The sequence below is a fragment of the Crinia signifera genome, chromosome 6 (genome assembly GCF_055691185.1).
Source record: "Crinia signifera chromosome 6, ASM5569118v1, whole genome shotgun sequence".
NCBI classification, from domain to species: Eukaryota; Metazoa; Chordata; class Amphibia; order Anura; family Myobatrachidae; genus Crinia; species Crinia signifera.
In genome coordinates, this window is record NC_139222.1 from 217300744 (window position 1) to 217315912 (window position 15169).

At 53.8% G+C, this 15169-nt stretch overlaps 1 protein-coding gene and 2 pseudogenes across 1 annotated transcript; all 3 read left to right on the forward strand.

The window, feature by feature from the left end:
* Positions 1 to 366: 366 nt before the first annotated feature.
* LOC146012646 (U2 spliceosomal RNA) lies at positions 367 to 542 on the forward strand (annotated as a pseudogene).
* Positions 543 to 1898: 1356 nt separating this feature from the next.
* LOC146012698 (U2 spliceosomal RNA) lies at positions 1899 to 2005 on the forward strand (annotated as a pseudogene).
* Positions 2006 to 2597: 592 nt separating this feature from the next.
* Positions 2598 to 14206, forward strand: LOC146009700 (uncharacterized). The gene is made up of 5 exons (XM_083150158.1): positions 2598 to 3420; positions 8986 to 9567; positions 9778 to 10050; positions 10230 to 10288; positions 14105 to 14206. The coding sequence occupies exons 1-5, from the start codon at positions 2598 to 2600 to the stop codon at positions 14204 to 14206; spliced, it is 1839 nt and encodes a 612-aa protein (XP_083006284.1).
* Positions 14207 to 15169: the final 963 nt, after the last annotated feature.

Genomic DNA, 15169 nt, shown 5'->3' on the forward strand with positions numbered 1-15169 from the left:
CCTAACGGGCCTTCCGTTCCCCAAACGTGACTGGGACTCTTCACCTTCTGGGGAGAGTCCCGGTTCCCTCGAGGGCAACCCCGAGCCGCAAGGCGGAGGGAAGCCTAAGTCGGGTCTCTCCAAAGCACGGGCTGCGGAGGACCCACCGTCCGAAACCCTTCCGGGGGTGGAGGAAAAGCGGGTCTCTCTAAGCTTCGGCGAAGAGGACCCACCGATCCCTTTTTTCCCTTCCTTGGCCTTATGGTTGAGGGGGGTTAGGGGAACCATGGGGCCTTTCTCCTTTGGGAGAGGGCCACACGTTCGTACGGCTGCCCCCTGTGCACGCGTTTAGTCACGTCACTGGTGGTGGTGGGAGCACACCTCGGGCTCCCTGAGTTTCTTCAAACTCATCTGTTCTTATCAGTTTAATATCTGATACGCCCCCTATCTGGGGGCCATATATTAAATGGATTTTTAGAACAGGGAGATGGAAGAAGAGCTTGCTCTGTCCACTCCACGCATTGACCTGGTATTGCAGTACTTCCAGGACCGGTGCACCTTCCTAATCTGTTATCCAAAAAAAGACTATTTCCATTCCTGGCACTTGATTTGGAGTATCAATTGTTTGTGCACCTTTGTATTTAGAAATGCATGCATTTGCTGCTTCAAGGTTTAACCCTTGTGCATAAATACTTTCAAATCCTGCCTCAGTGTATCATTTTGTGACTATTTCTTGACTCCTTGAATTGTACTTTCTGGAATCGAGGCAGTTAATTACTTGACGTGACACTACACTTGATATCAGCATATGCGGCCTAGCCAAAAGACCGGAAGCCTGCCTAAATTAAAGGACTTATCAATCGCTGCGACCTCCCAATAAATATGCAAACGCTATGTGACTTACCTACGATCTTACCACGGAAACATCAACTGGATCAAAGCAATGGAATTTTTGGACCCCCTCCCTCTCGATTTGAAATGGCTTGTTTTTTTTTTTTTTTTTCTTGATCTCTTATATTTTTTTTTCTTTTCTTTTTGCGCTCTCTTTTCTCTCTCTTTTGTTTTGGGAATTTTTTTTCCTCTTTATTCTCTTTTGTTTTGGGAATTTTTTTTCCTCTTCCATTTTTTTCCAAGCCCAACAATTGATGATCATTGAGAGGGGGATTTAGAAAAAGTATCACTTACCTTCTTCGGACCATCATTTGGGTGGTAACTGCCAATAAAAGAAAACATTGGCCCACCCAGCTCACCTACACATGACTGTCCTGTCTGCCTGTCTGTTCCAAGTGACTGTCTGGCTGTCAGGTTCCGCCGGATTCCGAGTGAGCAGCTTGTGATGTCATAGAGGGCAGATTGTGATGTCACACAAAGGGTCCTGCCACATGAATGCCTGTCCATCTGACTGTCTACTACTACTGCTGCTGAATGGGCTCAAAACAGGAAAGCCGTCATTGCACCTGATTGTGCAAGATTCCTCCTTCTCCTCTGCAGCAGCTAGCTGATTGATTTACTCAGCAGCAGTTCGTCAGGGACACAGGCATGCAGCAGCAAAGAGCGAGGAGACAGCTGGCTGCTGCTGCTTGCCTGTTGGTCGTCTGCCTAGTGGGTGTGTGTCTGTTGACGCGACGTCAACAGACGGGGCGGAGCACATGCAAATTTGGCCTCCTACCCAGCTGAGGCACCCTGCCCGCCCGCCGACGACCTAATCACAAAATCAGTTGGATGGCTACTCGTCCTCCGGTCCCTGTCCAGCACTTCAAGTCCTATTCATACCTGCCGTACAGCCTGGTATCTTTCAGACTGCAACGTCAAAGAAGTGATGTGTGTGTGTTAGATGTGTCCGTGGTGCTGATCTCTTCTCCACCAGTGTTGGTGGCCGAATTCCGGTTTGCGCGCTTTGCTGGGACCCCATTCGGGTTATCGCTTCTCGGCCTTTTGGCTAAGATCAAGTGTAGTATCTGTTCTTATCAGTTTATTCTGAGAGGCAGCTCTGCTCCTTGTTTCTTGGACCGACAACGGTCCTTCTCAGGGCTACCGCTGCCAGGCCGAGAAGAGCGAATTGAGCGAAGACGTCGAGACTGCGAGGAGGAGAAGACATCGCTGAAGAGGGAGAAGCCGGAGAAGACTGAGGGTCAGACTTGCTCTGCTCTGCCCTCCGAAGCGACTGCCGACCCCTCCGCCTCTCGACGCTGAGGAAGAAGCTCCGCCCCCGACTGCGAGGAGAAGAGGATTTCGCCTGAGGAGGGAGATCAACGCACCCTAGCCACCTGGGAGAGGCAGACTTGTTTGCTCTGCCCTCTCGAAGCCTTGCAGCACTCCCGAGCTGCCTAGGAGGGTCAGACTTTTCTGCTCTGCCCTCTGAAGCCTCCACCGCTCCGGAGCCGCCGCCGAGGGTCAGACTTTCCGCTCTGCCCTCCGAAGCTCTGCAACGCTCCCCAGCCTCCGTGGAGGGTTAGACTTGCTTTGCTCTGCCCTCTGAAGCCGTGCATCGCTCTCTAGCCTCCTTGGAGGGTTAGACTTGTGTTGCTCTGCCCTCTGAAGCGACCCCTTCGTCTCCTCCTTTCGACGCCGGAGGAGACCCTTTGCCCCGACTTCAGCTGCCCCGAGAAACCGGAAGGATGGCCACAGCTGCTCCAGCCCTGGTGCCGGCCCCAGCCTCCACTCCGGCCCTCCTCGCTGGGAGGAAGAAGCCCGGGAAGAAGGGTAAGTCACCGGCCGAAGGTCCGACCGTCTCGGCTGGCCCCTGCTCCACCGCCCCTTCTACGACACCACCAACGGTGCCCGACCAGGACCATTCCAAAGGCCTCCCAGCCCTGGAGCCCTGGATGAGGCAGACCGTGGTGTTGAAATTTAAGGAGTCGGATGGACAGGTGCCGGACATGTCGATCGACACCTTCGGCAAGAAGATGGTTCTCGACCAGGGATTCACGAAGGCTGAAACACTCAGCATTCAGAATTACCTGAAGGGGATCTTCTACGTCACCTTCACCTCCATTGCCATCTGTAAGAGGTACTGGGAGGCAGTGAAAGCGGCGAGACCCGAATCCCCTCTCTCTCGCTTTGTGGGCAACTGCCCTATCCAAAGGGAGGAGAGGCGGGTGACGGTTTCAATGCGCAGCCCTCACACGCCAGCCGGAGACATTGCCACATTTCTGGGCCGATTCTGCACGGTCGTGAGGAACCCCACAAGGATCATGACCGATGATGGATTCTGGTCCACGAAGTGGGCAGTGATCGTCCGGCTGCACAAGGACACCTCGTGCCCTGAAGGAGTAAAGCACCTTCCACAGTGCTTCTCCCTGGGGGGAACAGCAGGACTTCTCCATTACTCTGACCAGCCGCGCAACTGCAGGAAGTGCAGCGGGAAGGATCACATGGCGAAAGACTGCAAGGTCCCGGCCTGCAAACATTGTCACATGGCTGGTCATGAGACAAAGGATTGCCCCACGAGGATGACCTGCCACCTGTGCGGCAACACGGAACACGTCTACCGGGACTGCCCCGACAGAGTGAGATCCTACGCCGCAGCAGTATCAGGTGTGGTAGCCCCTGCCAAGGTACCACCCAAGCCTGCACAGAGGAAGCAGACCCAGCAGAGACAAGGCGGTAAGAAACCTTCCCCTCCCCCCACCATCCCTAACCCTCCTCCCCTCCCTCCCACTGTGACAGCAACCCCCACCCCGGCTGTTCGCACCACCCCCCCTCCCTCACCCTCCCGACCTGTGATCAAACCAACCCTTCCTCCCACTACCCCCTCTATCCCACCCCCTGTCCCTCTCCTCTCCGAGGAAGAGTTTCCACCACTTGCCCCTGCAGGAAATGTACAACCGAGAAGGAAGAGGAAGGAGTTGGACAGCCCAGCTGCCGACCCAGAATCTTCTAAAAAAGCAGCAGTGGAATCGATCGAGCCAGTCCAGGGCTCCCTCACCCTCGAGGAGGAGATGGAGGCCTATGTAGAGGTCTTGGAGGAGAGCGGAGTACCTGAGCTCAACAGCCTGTGTGAGATCGACGAAATACTTGACTGCATCCAGACACCCCAACAAGGAGATCCGGCTGCAGATCCTGATGAAACGCCTCCCGATGGGAGTGGTAATGTAAACGTACAATGACCCTGCCTTTTCCTCTTAACAAATGGTAGCTTTTAATCTTTTTACCATTAATGTAAGGAGCGTTAAGGATAAGAACAGACGTCAATCTATTTTTACCTTTCTTGACACTCAGAAATGTGATGTGTATATGTTGCAGGAATGCTCTCTCCCTTTCTCCAGGTCCTATAGGCATCTGGCTCGGCAGTGGTCCCATGGTCCGTCCTACTGGTCCGGTGGAGGTGAGTGCAGGTCTGCAGGGGTAGCCATTCTTATCAGGGGTAGCCTCTTCACGTTGGATTCTGTTCAGGAGCTTGTCTGCGGCAGATTAATCGTCGTAGACGGCTCCTGGGCAGGCGAGCCCATCAGGCTTATCTGCGTGTATGCTTCACCTTTTAAGAATGAGCGTTTGGAATTATTCCAGACTCTGCGGACCCAGCTCGCCACCACCAGGGCTGTAGTGATGGCCGGGGACTTCAACTGCCCGATTGAAGGGGATGGACGAAGCACCTGCAACTCTGCGAAGCTGGACGTCACGTCCAATCTGCTCAGGGAAATGGTGGCCGAAGCATCACTGCGGGACGCTGTGGGCTCCATGGGGGCTGGCTCCGTGAATTTCACGTGGAGCCGCCCCGATGGCTCCGTGCGTTCCCGCATTGACTTTGTGTTCACATCCCGGGCAGTGCAGCAGGTTAGGCATTCTATGGTTCCCTGCTTCTTCTCTGACCACAGGGCCATTCTCTTCCAAGGGGTTCTGGGCCATGGTTTTCCATCTGGCCCAGGCTCCTGGAAGTTGAACTGTGCCTTACTGGAAAGGGAGGAAGTACTGGCTGAGCTTAAGGATGCCTACATCACATGGAAGAATGACAAATGTTATTTTGACTGTATGTCTGATTGGTGGGAATATGCCAAATCTAACATCCGCAGTTTCTTTCAGGCTAAAGGACGTATCCAGGCATGCGACCGTAAGAGGAACCTCAGAAAACTGCAGCGTGAGCTCCAGTCCCTGGTGGACCTCCAGCGGTGCGGCTGGGACGTGAAGGACGACCTGGACGAGACCAAAAAGAGCCTGAAAAGGCACTTTGAGGAAGAGTCCAGACGCATCGTCTTCCGTTCCAAGGTGGAGAATCTGGAGAAGGGTGAGACGTGTTCTTCCTTCTTTTTCAGGAAACTCCACTCTGGCCATACGCCCCTGACAGAGCTGCGTGATGAGAATGGCATCCCCAGACAGGGGAAGGAGGGCGTGATGAAGGTCGTTCGCGACTACTACAGCGACCTCTACTCCCCTAAGACTACAGACACAGATGAGGCGGATAAGTTCCTGTCAGGTATCACTAACACTATTGATCCTGCAGGTAAATCAGCCATGGATGCTCCCTTGGCGTTGGAGGAGGTGCTCTCTGCCGCTAAATCCTTTAGGCAGGGCAGGACTCCGGGCAGTGATGGTCTCCCAGCAGAGCTTTATGTTGCGCTGTGGGATCTCATTGGCCCGGACCTGCTCGAGCTGTACGAGGAGATGGTGGTGGAGGGCAAAATGCCTTCTTCGCTGAGGGAAGGAATGATCACGATCTTGTATAAGCGTAAGGGGGAGAGATGTGACCTGAAAAATTGGCGTCCCATCTCTCTCCTGAACGTGGACTACAAAATCCTCGCCAAGGTACTGGCCAACCGGCTGAAGGCTGTCATTGGGCAGATTGTTCATCCAGACCAAACCTGCGCCATCCCCGGCCGCAGAATCGCAGACAGCCTTGCCCTCCTCAGAGACACGGTCCATTACGTGAAAGACCGTAATGTGTGCACAGCCCTGATCAGTCTTGATCAGGAAAAGGCCTTTGACCGTGTCTCCCATGAGCTGATGGGCAAGGTACTGCGTAAATTTGGTCTGGGTGAGCTGTTCTGTTCGTATGTTAACCTGATGTACCTTGACATTTACAGCTCGGTGTTGGTGAACGGCTGGAAGACTGACCCCTTTTCAGTTATGTCTGGGGTCAGACAAGGCTGCCCTCTTTCACCTCTTCTTTTTGTTTGTGTTATAGAGCTCTTCGCTGTATCCATCAGGCAAAATCAAGAGATCAGAGGGATCACCGCACCGGGTCCAGACCACCCAGAGGCCAAGTGTTCGCTGTACATGGATGACGTCACTGTGTTCTGCGCAGACCAGAGATCGGTGACAGCTCTCGTCCAGACCTGCGAGGACTTCGGCCGTGCTTCAGGAGCAAAGGTTAACCTTGGGAAGTCAGAGGCTATGCTCTTCGGAAAGTGGCACCTGTCATCCTCCGCCCCATTTCCATTCACGGTAAAGCCAGACCTCATCAAGATCCTTGGTGTCTGGTTCGGAGGAGATGGAGCGGCCCTGAAGTGCTGGGATGAAAGACTTGCGACAATGCGTCAGAAACTGGGATTGTGGAGTCTCAGAGACCTTACCATCGAAGGGAAAACACTTGTGCTGCGGAATGAGATTCTTCCTGTTCTTCAGTACACCGCCCAGGCCTGGCCACCTCTGGCGGCGATCTGCAAGGCCATCACACGGGCTGTTTTCCACTTCATCTGGGGCTCCAAAATGGACAGAGTCAAGCGGATTGTTATGTACAAAGACCCCCTCAAAGGTGGCAAAGGCATTCCAGACATTCCAACTATGCTGAGAGCCTTCTTTGCATGTAACTGTATCCGCAGAACTTTGATTGACAATTGTACCGGCTCTGCGGGGAACTCCATGTCCCGCTTCTTCCTCCTACCTATGTGGAGGACCCTTAAATGGGACAAGTGGGACAGCTCCATCCCTTACAACTGGACTACTCCATGGTTCTACCTGGATGTGTCCAAGTTTGTGAGGGAGCACCAACTGGAGGGATTGAAACCCGACTTGTGGAAACCTAAAACTGTCCACAAGCTCATCAGAGCAAAAGACGTCATGGAACCGATTTCAGGGCTCCCTTCAGCAACTGCCAAGTTTGTCTGGGAGTATGTGGCCTCCAAAAGGCTCACAAATAGACACAAAGACATGTCATGGATGGCCATTCAGGGGGGCTTGCCTCACCGGTCATTCATGCACTCCCGAAACTTGTGTAGGTATAGACATTGTCCCTGGTGCTTTGTGCATGAAGAAACCTCCATGCACATCTTCTGGGACTGCACCTACGCACAGTTGTTGTTGGATGCCCTAGAGACTGAATTCAAGGACTCCGTGCCCAGGAACTGTCTTTCATACCTTTCGGTATTGTATGGACTATTCCCGGGCACCCACACATATGGGGCGACCCAGGAAGCCTGGCGCCTTATAAACTGTGTTAAGGACGCTTTGTGGTTTGCCAGAAATCGACTCATATTGAGGAGGGAGAGAATGTCCGTTCAGGACTGCCGCAGGCTGGTTCACAGCCTGCTCAGAGACTATTCCATTCGGGATAGCCCTGAGGAGGAAGAGGACTAAACCCCTTTTCTTCTGGTCCTTTCCCCCTGTTTGGACTGTTTTATAAGACTTTGGGACCGTGGCCCCTTCCCCCTCACTTCACAATGTCTGTTGTTTTGTTGATGTATTTCTATTTATTGCCCTCCCCTTATATATGTCTGTCTGGTCAATAAAGCTTCGGGCATGTGATTCCTCCTCCCCCACCCCCTACCCTCCACACCCATAGTCTTGTATACTGTTGTGTAAATGTTACCGTTAGAATGCATAGTGCATAGTATAGTCTATAGTGTGAGTTTATCTTGTACTGTATTTTATAATATGTACTATACTGTCTGCATGTGTACTGTGTTTTGGCTGTGCTGCGACACGGTATATGTGTGATATTTGTTATCGTCTGTTTTTTGCATTCTTTATGTACAATAAAGATTTGCCTTTTCAATCAAAAAAATCTGTTCTTATCAGTTTATTCTGAGAGGCAGCTCTGCTCCTTGTTTCTTGGACCGACAACGGTCCTTCTCAGGGCTACCGCTGCCAGGCCGAGAAGAGCGAATTGAGCGAAGACGTCGAGACTGCGAGGAGGAGAAGACATCGCTGAAGAGGGAGAAGCCGGAGAAGACTGAGGGTCAGACTTGCTCTGCTCTGCCCTCCGAAGCGACTGCCGACCCCCCCGCCTCTCGACGCCGAGGAAGAAGCTCCGCCCCCGACTGCGAGGAGAAGAGGATTTCGCCTGAGGAGGGAGATCAACGCACCCTAGCCACCTGGGAGAGGCAGACTTGTTTGCTCTGCCCTCTCGAAGCCTTGCAGCACTCCCGAGCTGCCTAGGAGGGTCAGACTTTTCTGCTCTGCCCTCTGAAGCCTCCACCGCTCCGGAGCCGCCGCCGAGGGTCAGACTTTCCGCTCTGCCCTCCGAAGCTCTGCAACGCTCCCCAGCCTCCGTGGAGGGTTAGACTTGCTTTGCTCTGCCCTCTGAAGCCGTGCATCGCTCTCTAGCCTCCTTGGAGGGTTAGACTTGTGTTGCTCTGCCCTCTGAAGCGACCCCTTCATCTCCTCCTTTCGACGCCGGAGGAGACCCTTTGCCCCGACTTCAGCTGCCCCGAGAAACCGGAAGGATGGCCACAGCTGCTCCAGCCCTGGTGCCGGCCCCAGCCTCCACTCCGGCCCTCCTCGCTGGGAGAAAGAAGCCCGGGAAGAAGGGTAAGTCACCGGCCGAAGGTCCGACCGTCTCGGCTGGCCCCTGCTCCACTGCCCCTTCTACGACACCACCAACGGTGCCCGACCAGGACCATTCCAAAGGCCTCCCAGCCCTGGAGCCCTGGATGAGGCAGACCGTGGTGTTGAAATTTAAGGAGTCAGATGGACAGGTGCCGGACATGTCGATCGACACCTTCGGCAAGAAGATGGTTCTCGACCAGGGATTCACGAAGGCTGAAACACTCAGCATTCAGAATTACCTGAAGGGGATCTTCTACGTCACCTTCACCTCCATTGCCATCTGTAAGAGGTACTGGGAGGCAGTGAAAGCGGCGAGACCCGAATCCCCTCTCTCTCGCTTTGTGGGCAACTGCCCTATCCAAAGGGAGGAGAGGCGGGTGACGGTTTCAATGCGCAGCCCTCACACGCCAGCCGGAGACATTGCCACATTTCTGGGCCGATTCTGCACAGTCGTGAGGAACCCCACAAGGATCATGACCGATGATGGATTCTGGTCCACGAAGTGGGCAGTGATCGTCCGGCTACACAAGGACACCTCGTGCCCAGAAGGAGTAAAGCACCTTCCACAGTGCTTCTCCCTGGGGGGAACAGCAGGACTTCTCCATTACTCTGACCAGCCGCGCAACTGCAGGAAGTGCAGCGGGAAGGATCACATGGCGAAAGACTGCAAGGTCCCGGCCTGCAAACATTGTCACATGGCTGGTCATGAGACAAAGGATTGCCCCACGAGGATGACCTGCCACCTGTGCGGCAACACGGAACACGTCTACCGGGACTGCCCCGACAGAGTGAGATCCTACGCCGCAGCAGTATCAGGTGTGGTAGCCCCTGCCAAGGTACCACCCAAGCCTGCACAGAGGAAGCAGACCCAGCAGAGACAAGGCGGTAAGAAACCTTCCCCTCCCCCCACCATCCCTAACCCTCCTCCCCTCCCTCCCACTGTGACAGCAACCCCCACCCCGGCTGTTCGCACCACCCCCCCTCCCTCACCCTCCCGACCTGTGATCAAACCAACCCTTCCTCCCACTACCCCCTCTATCCCACCCCCTGTCCCTCTCCTCTCCGAGGAAGAGTTTCCACCACTTGCCCCTGCAGGAAATGTACAACCGAGAAGGAAGAGGAAGGAGTTGGACAGCCCAGCTGCCGACCCAGAATCTTCTAAAAAAGCAGCAGTGGAATCGATCGAGCCAGTCCAGGGCTCCCTCACCCTCGAGGAGGAGATGGAGGCCTATGTAGAGGTCTTGGAGGAGAGCGGAGTACCTGAGCTCAACAGCCTGTGTGAGATCGACGAAATACTTGACTGCATCCAGACACCCCAACAAGGAGATCCGGCTGCAGATCCTGATGAAACGCCTCCCGATGGGAGTGGTAATGTAAACGTACAATGACCCTGCCTTTTCCTCTTAACAAATGGTAGCTTTTAATCTTTTTACCATTAATGTAAGGAGCGTTAAGGATAAGAACAGACGTCAATCTATTTTTACCTTTCTTGACACTCAGAAATGTGATGTGTATATGTTGCAGGAATGCTCTCTCCCTTTCTCCAGGTCCTATAGGCATCTGGCTCGGCAGTGGTCCCATGGTCCGTCCTACTGGTCCGGTGGAGGTGAGTGCAGGTCTGCAGGGGTAGCCATTCTTATCAGGGGTAGCCTCTTCACGTTGGATTCTGTTCAGGAGCTTGTCTGCGGCAGATTAATCGTCGTAGACGGCTCCTGGGCAGGCGAGCCCATCAGGCTTATCTGCGTGTATGCTTCACCTTTTAAGAATGAGCGTTTGGAATTATTCCAGACTCTGCGGACCCAGCTCGCCACCACCAGGGCTGTAGTGATGGCCGGGGACTTCAACTGCCCGATTGAAGGGGATGGACGAAGCACCTGCAACTCTGCGAAGCTGGACGTCACGTCCAATCTGCTCAGGGAAATGGTGGCCGAAGCATCACTGCGGGACGCTGTGGGCTCCATGGGGGCTGGCTCCGTGAATTTCACGTGGAGCCGCCCCGATGGCTCCGTGCGTTCCCGCATTGACTTTGTGTTCACATCCCGGGCAGTGCAGCAGGTTAGGCATTCTATGGTTCCCTGCTTCTTCTCTGACCACAGGGCCATTCTCTTCCAAGGGGTTCTGGGCCATGGTTTTCCATCTGGCCCAGGCTCCTGGAAGTTGAACTGTGCCTTACTGGAAAGGGAGGAAGTACTGGCTGAGCTTAAGGATGCCTACATCACATGGAAGAATGACAAATGTTATTTTGACTGTATGTCTGATTGGTGGGAATATGCCAAATCTAACATCCGCAGTTTCTTTCAGGCTAAAGGACGTATCCAGGCATGCGACCGTAAGAGGAACCTCAGAAAACTGCAGCGTGAGCTCCAGTCCCTGGTGGACCTCCAGCGGTGCGGCTGGGACGTGAAGGACGACCTGGACGAGACCAAAAAGAGCCTGAAAAGGCACTTTGAGGAAGAGTCCAGACGCATCGTCTTCCGTTCCAAGGTGGAGAATCTGGAGAAGGGTGAGACGTGTTCTTCCTTCTTTTTCAGGAAACTCCACTCTGGCCATACGCCCCTGACAGAGCTGCGTGATGAGAATGGCATCCCCAGACAGGGGAAGGAGGGCGTGATGAAGGTCGTTCGCGACTACTACAGCGACCTCTACTCCCCTAAGACTACAGACACAGATGAGGCGGATAAGTTCCTGTCAGGTATCACTAACACTATTGATCCTGCAGGTAAATCAGCCATGGATGCTCCCTTGGCGTTGGAGGAGGTGCTCTCTGCCGCTAAATCCTTTAGGCAGGGCAGGACTCCGGGCAGTGATGGTCTCCCAGCAGAGCTTTATGTTGCGCTGTGGGATCTCATTGGCCCGGACCTGCTCGAGCTGTACGAGGAGATGGTGGTGGAGGGCAAAATGCCTTCTTCGCTGAGGGAAGGAATGATCACGATCTTGTATAAGCGTAAGGGGGAGAGATGTGACCTGAAAAATTGGCGTCCCATCTCTCTCCTGAACGTGGACTACAAAATCCTCGCCAAGGTACTGGCCAACCGGCTGAAGGCTGTCATTGGGCAGATTGTTCATCCAGACCAAACCTGCGCCATCCCCGGCCGCAGAATCGCAGACAGCCTTGCCCTCCTCAGAGACACGGTCCATTACGTGAAAGACCGTAATGTGTGCACAGCCCTGATCAGTCTTGATCAGGAAAAGGCCTTTGACCGTGTCTCCCATGAGCTGATGGGCAAGGTACTGCGTAAATTTGGTCTGGGTGAGCTGTTCTGTTCGTATGTTAACCTGATGTACCTTGACATTTACAGCTCGGTGTTGGTGAACGGCTGGAAGACTGACCCCTTTTCAGTTATGTCTGGGGTCAGACAAGGCTGCCCTCTTTCACCTCTTCTTTTTGTTTGTGTTATAGAGCTCTTCGCTGTATCCATCAGGCAAAATCAAGAGATCAGAGGGATCACCGCACCGGGTCCAGACCACCCAGAGGCCAAGTGTTCGCTGTACATGGATGACGTCACTGTGTTCTGCGCAGACCAGAGATCGGTGACAGCTCTCGTCCAGACCTGCGAGGACTTCGGCCGTGCTTCAGGAGCAAAGGTTAACCTTGGGAAGTCAGAGGCTATGCTCTTCGGAAAGTGGCACCTGTCATCCTCCGCCCCATTTCCATTCACGGTAAAGCCAGACCTCATCAAGATCCTTGGTGTCTGGTTCGGAGGAGATGGAGCGGCCCTGAAGTGCTGGGATGAAAGACTTGCGACAATGCGTCAGAAACTGGGATTGTGGAGTCTCAGAGACCTTACCATCGAAGGGAAAACACTTGTGCTGCGGAATGAGATTCTTCCTGTTCTTCAGTACACCGCCCAGGCCTGGCCACCTCTGGCGGCGATCTGCAAGGCCATCACACGGGCTGTTTTCCACTTCATCTGGGGCTCCAAAATGGACAGAGTCAAGCGGATTGTTATGTACAAAGACCCCCTCAAAGGTGGCAAAGGCATTCCAGACATTCCAACTATGCTGAGAGCCTTCTTTGCATGTAACTGTATCCGCAGAACTTTGATTGACAATTGTACCGGCTCTGCGGGGAACTCCATGTCCCGCTTCTTCCTCCTACCTATGTGGAGGACCCTTAAATGGGACAAGTGGGACAGCTCCATCCCTTACAACTGGACTACTCCATGGTTCTACCTGGATGTGTCCAAGTTTGTGAGGGAGCACCAACTGGAGGGATTGAAACCCGACTTGTGGAAACCTAAAACTGTCCACAAAATCATCAGAGCAAAAGACGTCATGGAACCGATTTCAGGGCTCCCTTCAGCAACTGCCAAGTTTGTCTGGGAGTATGTGGCCTCCAAAAGGCTCACAAATAGACACAAAGACATGTCATGGATGGCCATTCAGGGGGGCTTGCCTCACCGGTCATTCATGCACTCCCGAAACTTGTGTAGGTATAGACATTGTCCCTGGTGCTTTGTGCATGAAGAAACCTCCATGCACATCTTCTGGGACTGCACCTACGCACAGTTGTTGTTGGATGCCCTAGAGACTGAATTCAAGGACTCCGTGCCCAGGAACTGTCTTTCATACCTTTCGGTATTGTATGGACTATTCCCGGGCACCCACACATATGGGGCGACCCAGGAAGCCTGGCGCCTTATAAACTGTGTTAAGGACGCTTTGTGGTTTGCCAGAAATCGACTCATATTGAGGAGGGAGAGAATGTCCGTTCAGGACTGCCGCAGGCTGGTTCACAGCCTGCTCAGAGACTATTCCATTCGGGATAGCCCTGAGGAGGAAGAGGACTAAACCCCTTTTCTTCTGGTCCTTTCCCCCTGTTTGGACTGTTTTATAAGACTTTGGGACCGTGGCCCCTTCCCCCTCACTTCACAATGTCTGTTGTTTTGTTGATGTATTTCTATTTATTGCCCTCCCCTTATATATGTCTGTCTGGTCAATAAAGCTTCGGGCATGTGATTCCTCCTCCCCCACCCCCTACCCTCCACACCCATAGTCTTGTATACTGTTGTGTAAATGTTACCGTTAGAATGCATAGTGCATAGTATAGTCTATAGTGTGAGTTTATCTTGTACTGTATTTTATAATATGTACTATACTGTCTGCATGTGTACTGTGTTTTGGCTGTGCTGCGACACGGTATATGTGTGTTATTTGTTATCGTCTGTTTTTTGCATTCTTTATGTACAATAAAGATTTGCCTTTTCAATCAAAAAAATCTGTTCTTATCAGTTTATTCTGAGAGGCAGCTCTGCTCCTTGTTTCTTGGACCGACAACGGTCCTTCTCAGGGCTACCGCTGCCAGGCCGAGAAGAGCGAATTGAGCGAAGACGTCGAGACTGCGAGGAGGAGAAGACATCGCTGAAGAGGGAGAAGCCGGAGAAGACTGAGGGTCAGACTTGCTCTGCTCTGCCCTCCGAAGCGACTGCCGACCCCCCCGCCTCTCGACGCCGAGGAAGAAGCTCCGCCCCCGACTGCGAGGAGAAGAGGATTTCGCCTGAGGAGGGAGATCAACGCACCCTAGCCACCTGGGAGAGGCAGACTTGTTTGCTCTGCCCTCTCGAAGCCTTGCAGCACTCCCGAGCTGCCTAGGAGGGTCAGACTTTTCTGCTCTGCCCTCTGAAGCCTCCACCGCTCCGGAGCCGCCGCCGAGGGTCAGACTTTCCGCTCTGCCCTCCGAAGCTCTGCAACGCTCCCCAGCCTCCGTGGAGGGTTAGACTTGCTTTGCTCTGCCCTCTGAAGCCGTGCATCGCTCTCTAGCCTCCTTGGAGGGTTAGACTTGTGTTGCTCTGCCCTCTGAAGCGACCCCTTCATCTCCTCCTTTCGACGCCGGAGGAGACCCTTTGCCCCGACTTCAGCTGCCCCGAGAAACCGGAAGGATGGCCACAGCTGCTCCAGCCCTGGTGCCGGCCCCAGCCTCCACTCCGGCCCTCCTCGCTGGGAGAAAGAAGCCCGGGAAGAAGGGTAAGTCACCGGCCGAAGGTCCGACCGTCTCGGCTGGCCCCTGCTCCACTGCCCCTTCTACGACACCACCAACGGTGCCCGACCAGGACCATTCCAAAGGCCTCCCAGCCCTGGAGCCCTGGATGAGGCAGACCGTGGTGTTGAAATTTAAGGAGTCAGATGGACAGGTGCCGGACATGTCGATCGACACCTTCGGCAAGAAGATGGTTCTCGACCAGGGATTCACGAAGGCTGAAACACTCAGCATTCAGAATTACCTGAAGGGGATCTTCTACGTCACCTTCACCTCCATTGCCATCTGTAAGAGGTACTGGGAGGCAGTGAAAGCGGCGAGACCCGAATCCCCTCTCTCTCGCTTTGTGGGCAACTGCCCTATCCAAAGGGAGGAGAGGCGGGTGACGGTTTCAATGCGCAGCCCTCACACGCCAGCCGGAGACATTGCCACATTTCTGGGCCGATTCTGCACAGTCGTGAGGAACCCCACAAGGATCATGACCGATGATGGATTCTGGTCCACGAAGTG

What these genes read in the sequence shown, in the direction of transcription:
- LOC146009700 (XM_083150158.1), top strand. Translation starts at nt 2,598, where the DNA reads ATGGCCACAGCTGCTCCAGCCCTGGTGCCGGCCCCAGCCTCCACTCCG. An exon ending in GACCCAGCAGAGACAAGGCG is followed by an intron (nt 9,568 to 9,777) that starts GTAAGAAACCTT and finishes TTGCCCCTGCAG; the next exon opens with GAAATGTACAACCGAGAAGG. An exon ending in AACGCCTCCCGATGGGAGTG is followed by an intron (nt 10,051 to 10,229) that starts GTAATGTAAACG and finishes CCCTTTCTCCAG; the next exon opens with GTCCTATAGGCATCTGGCTC.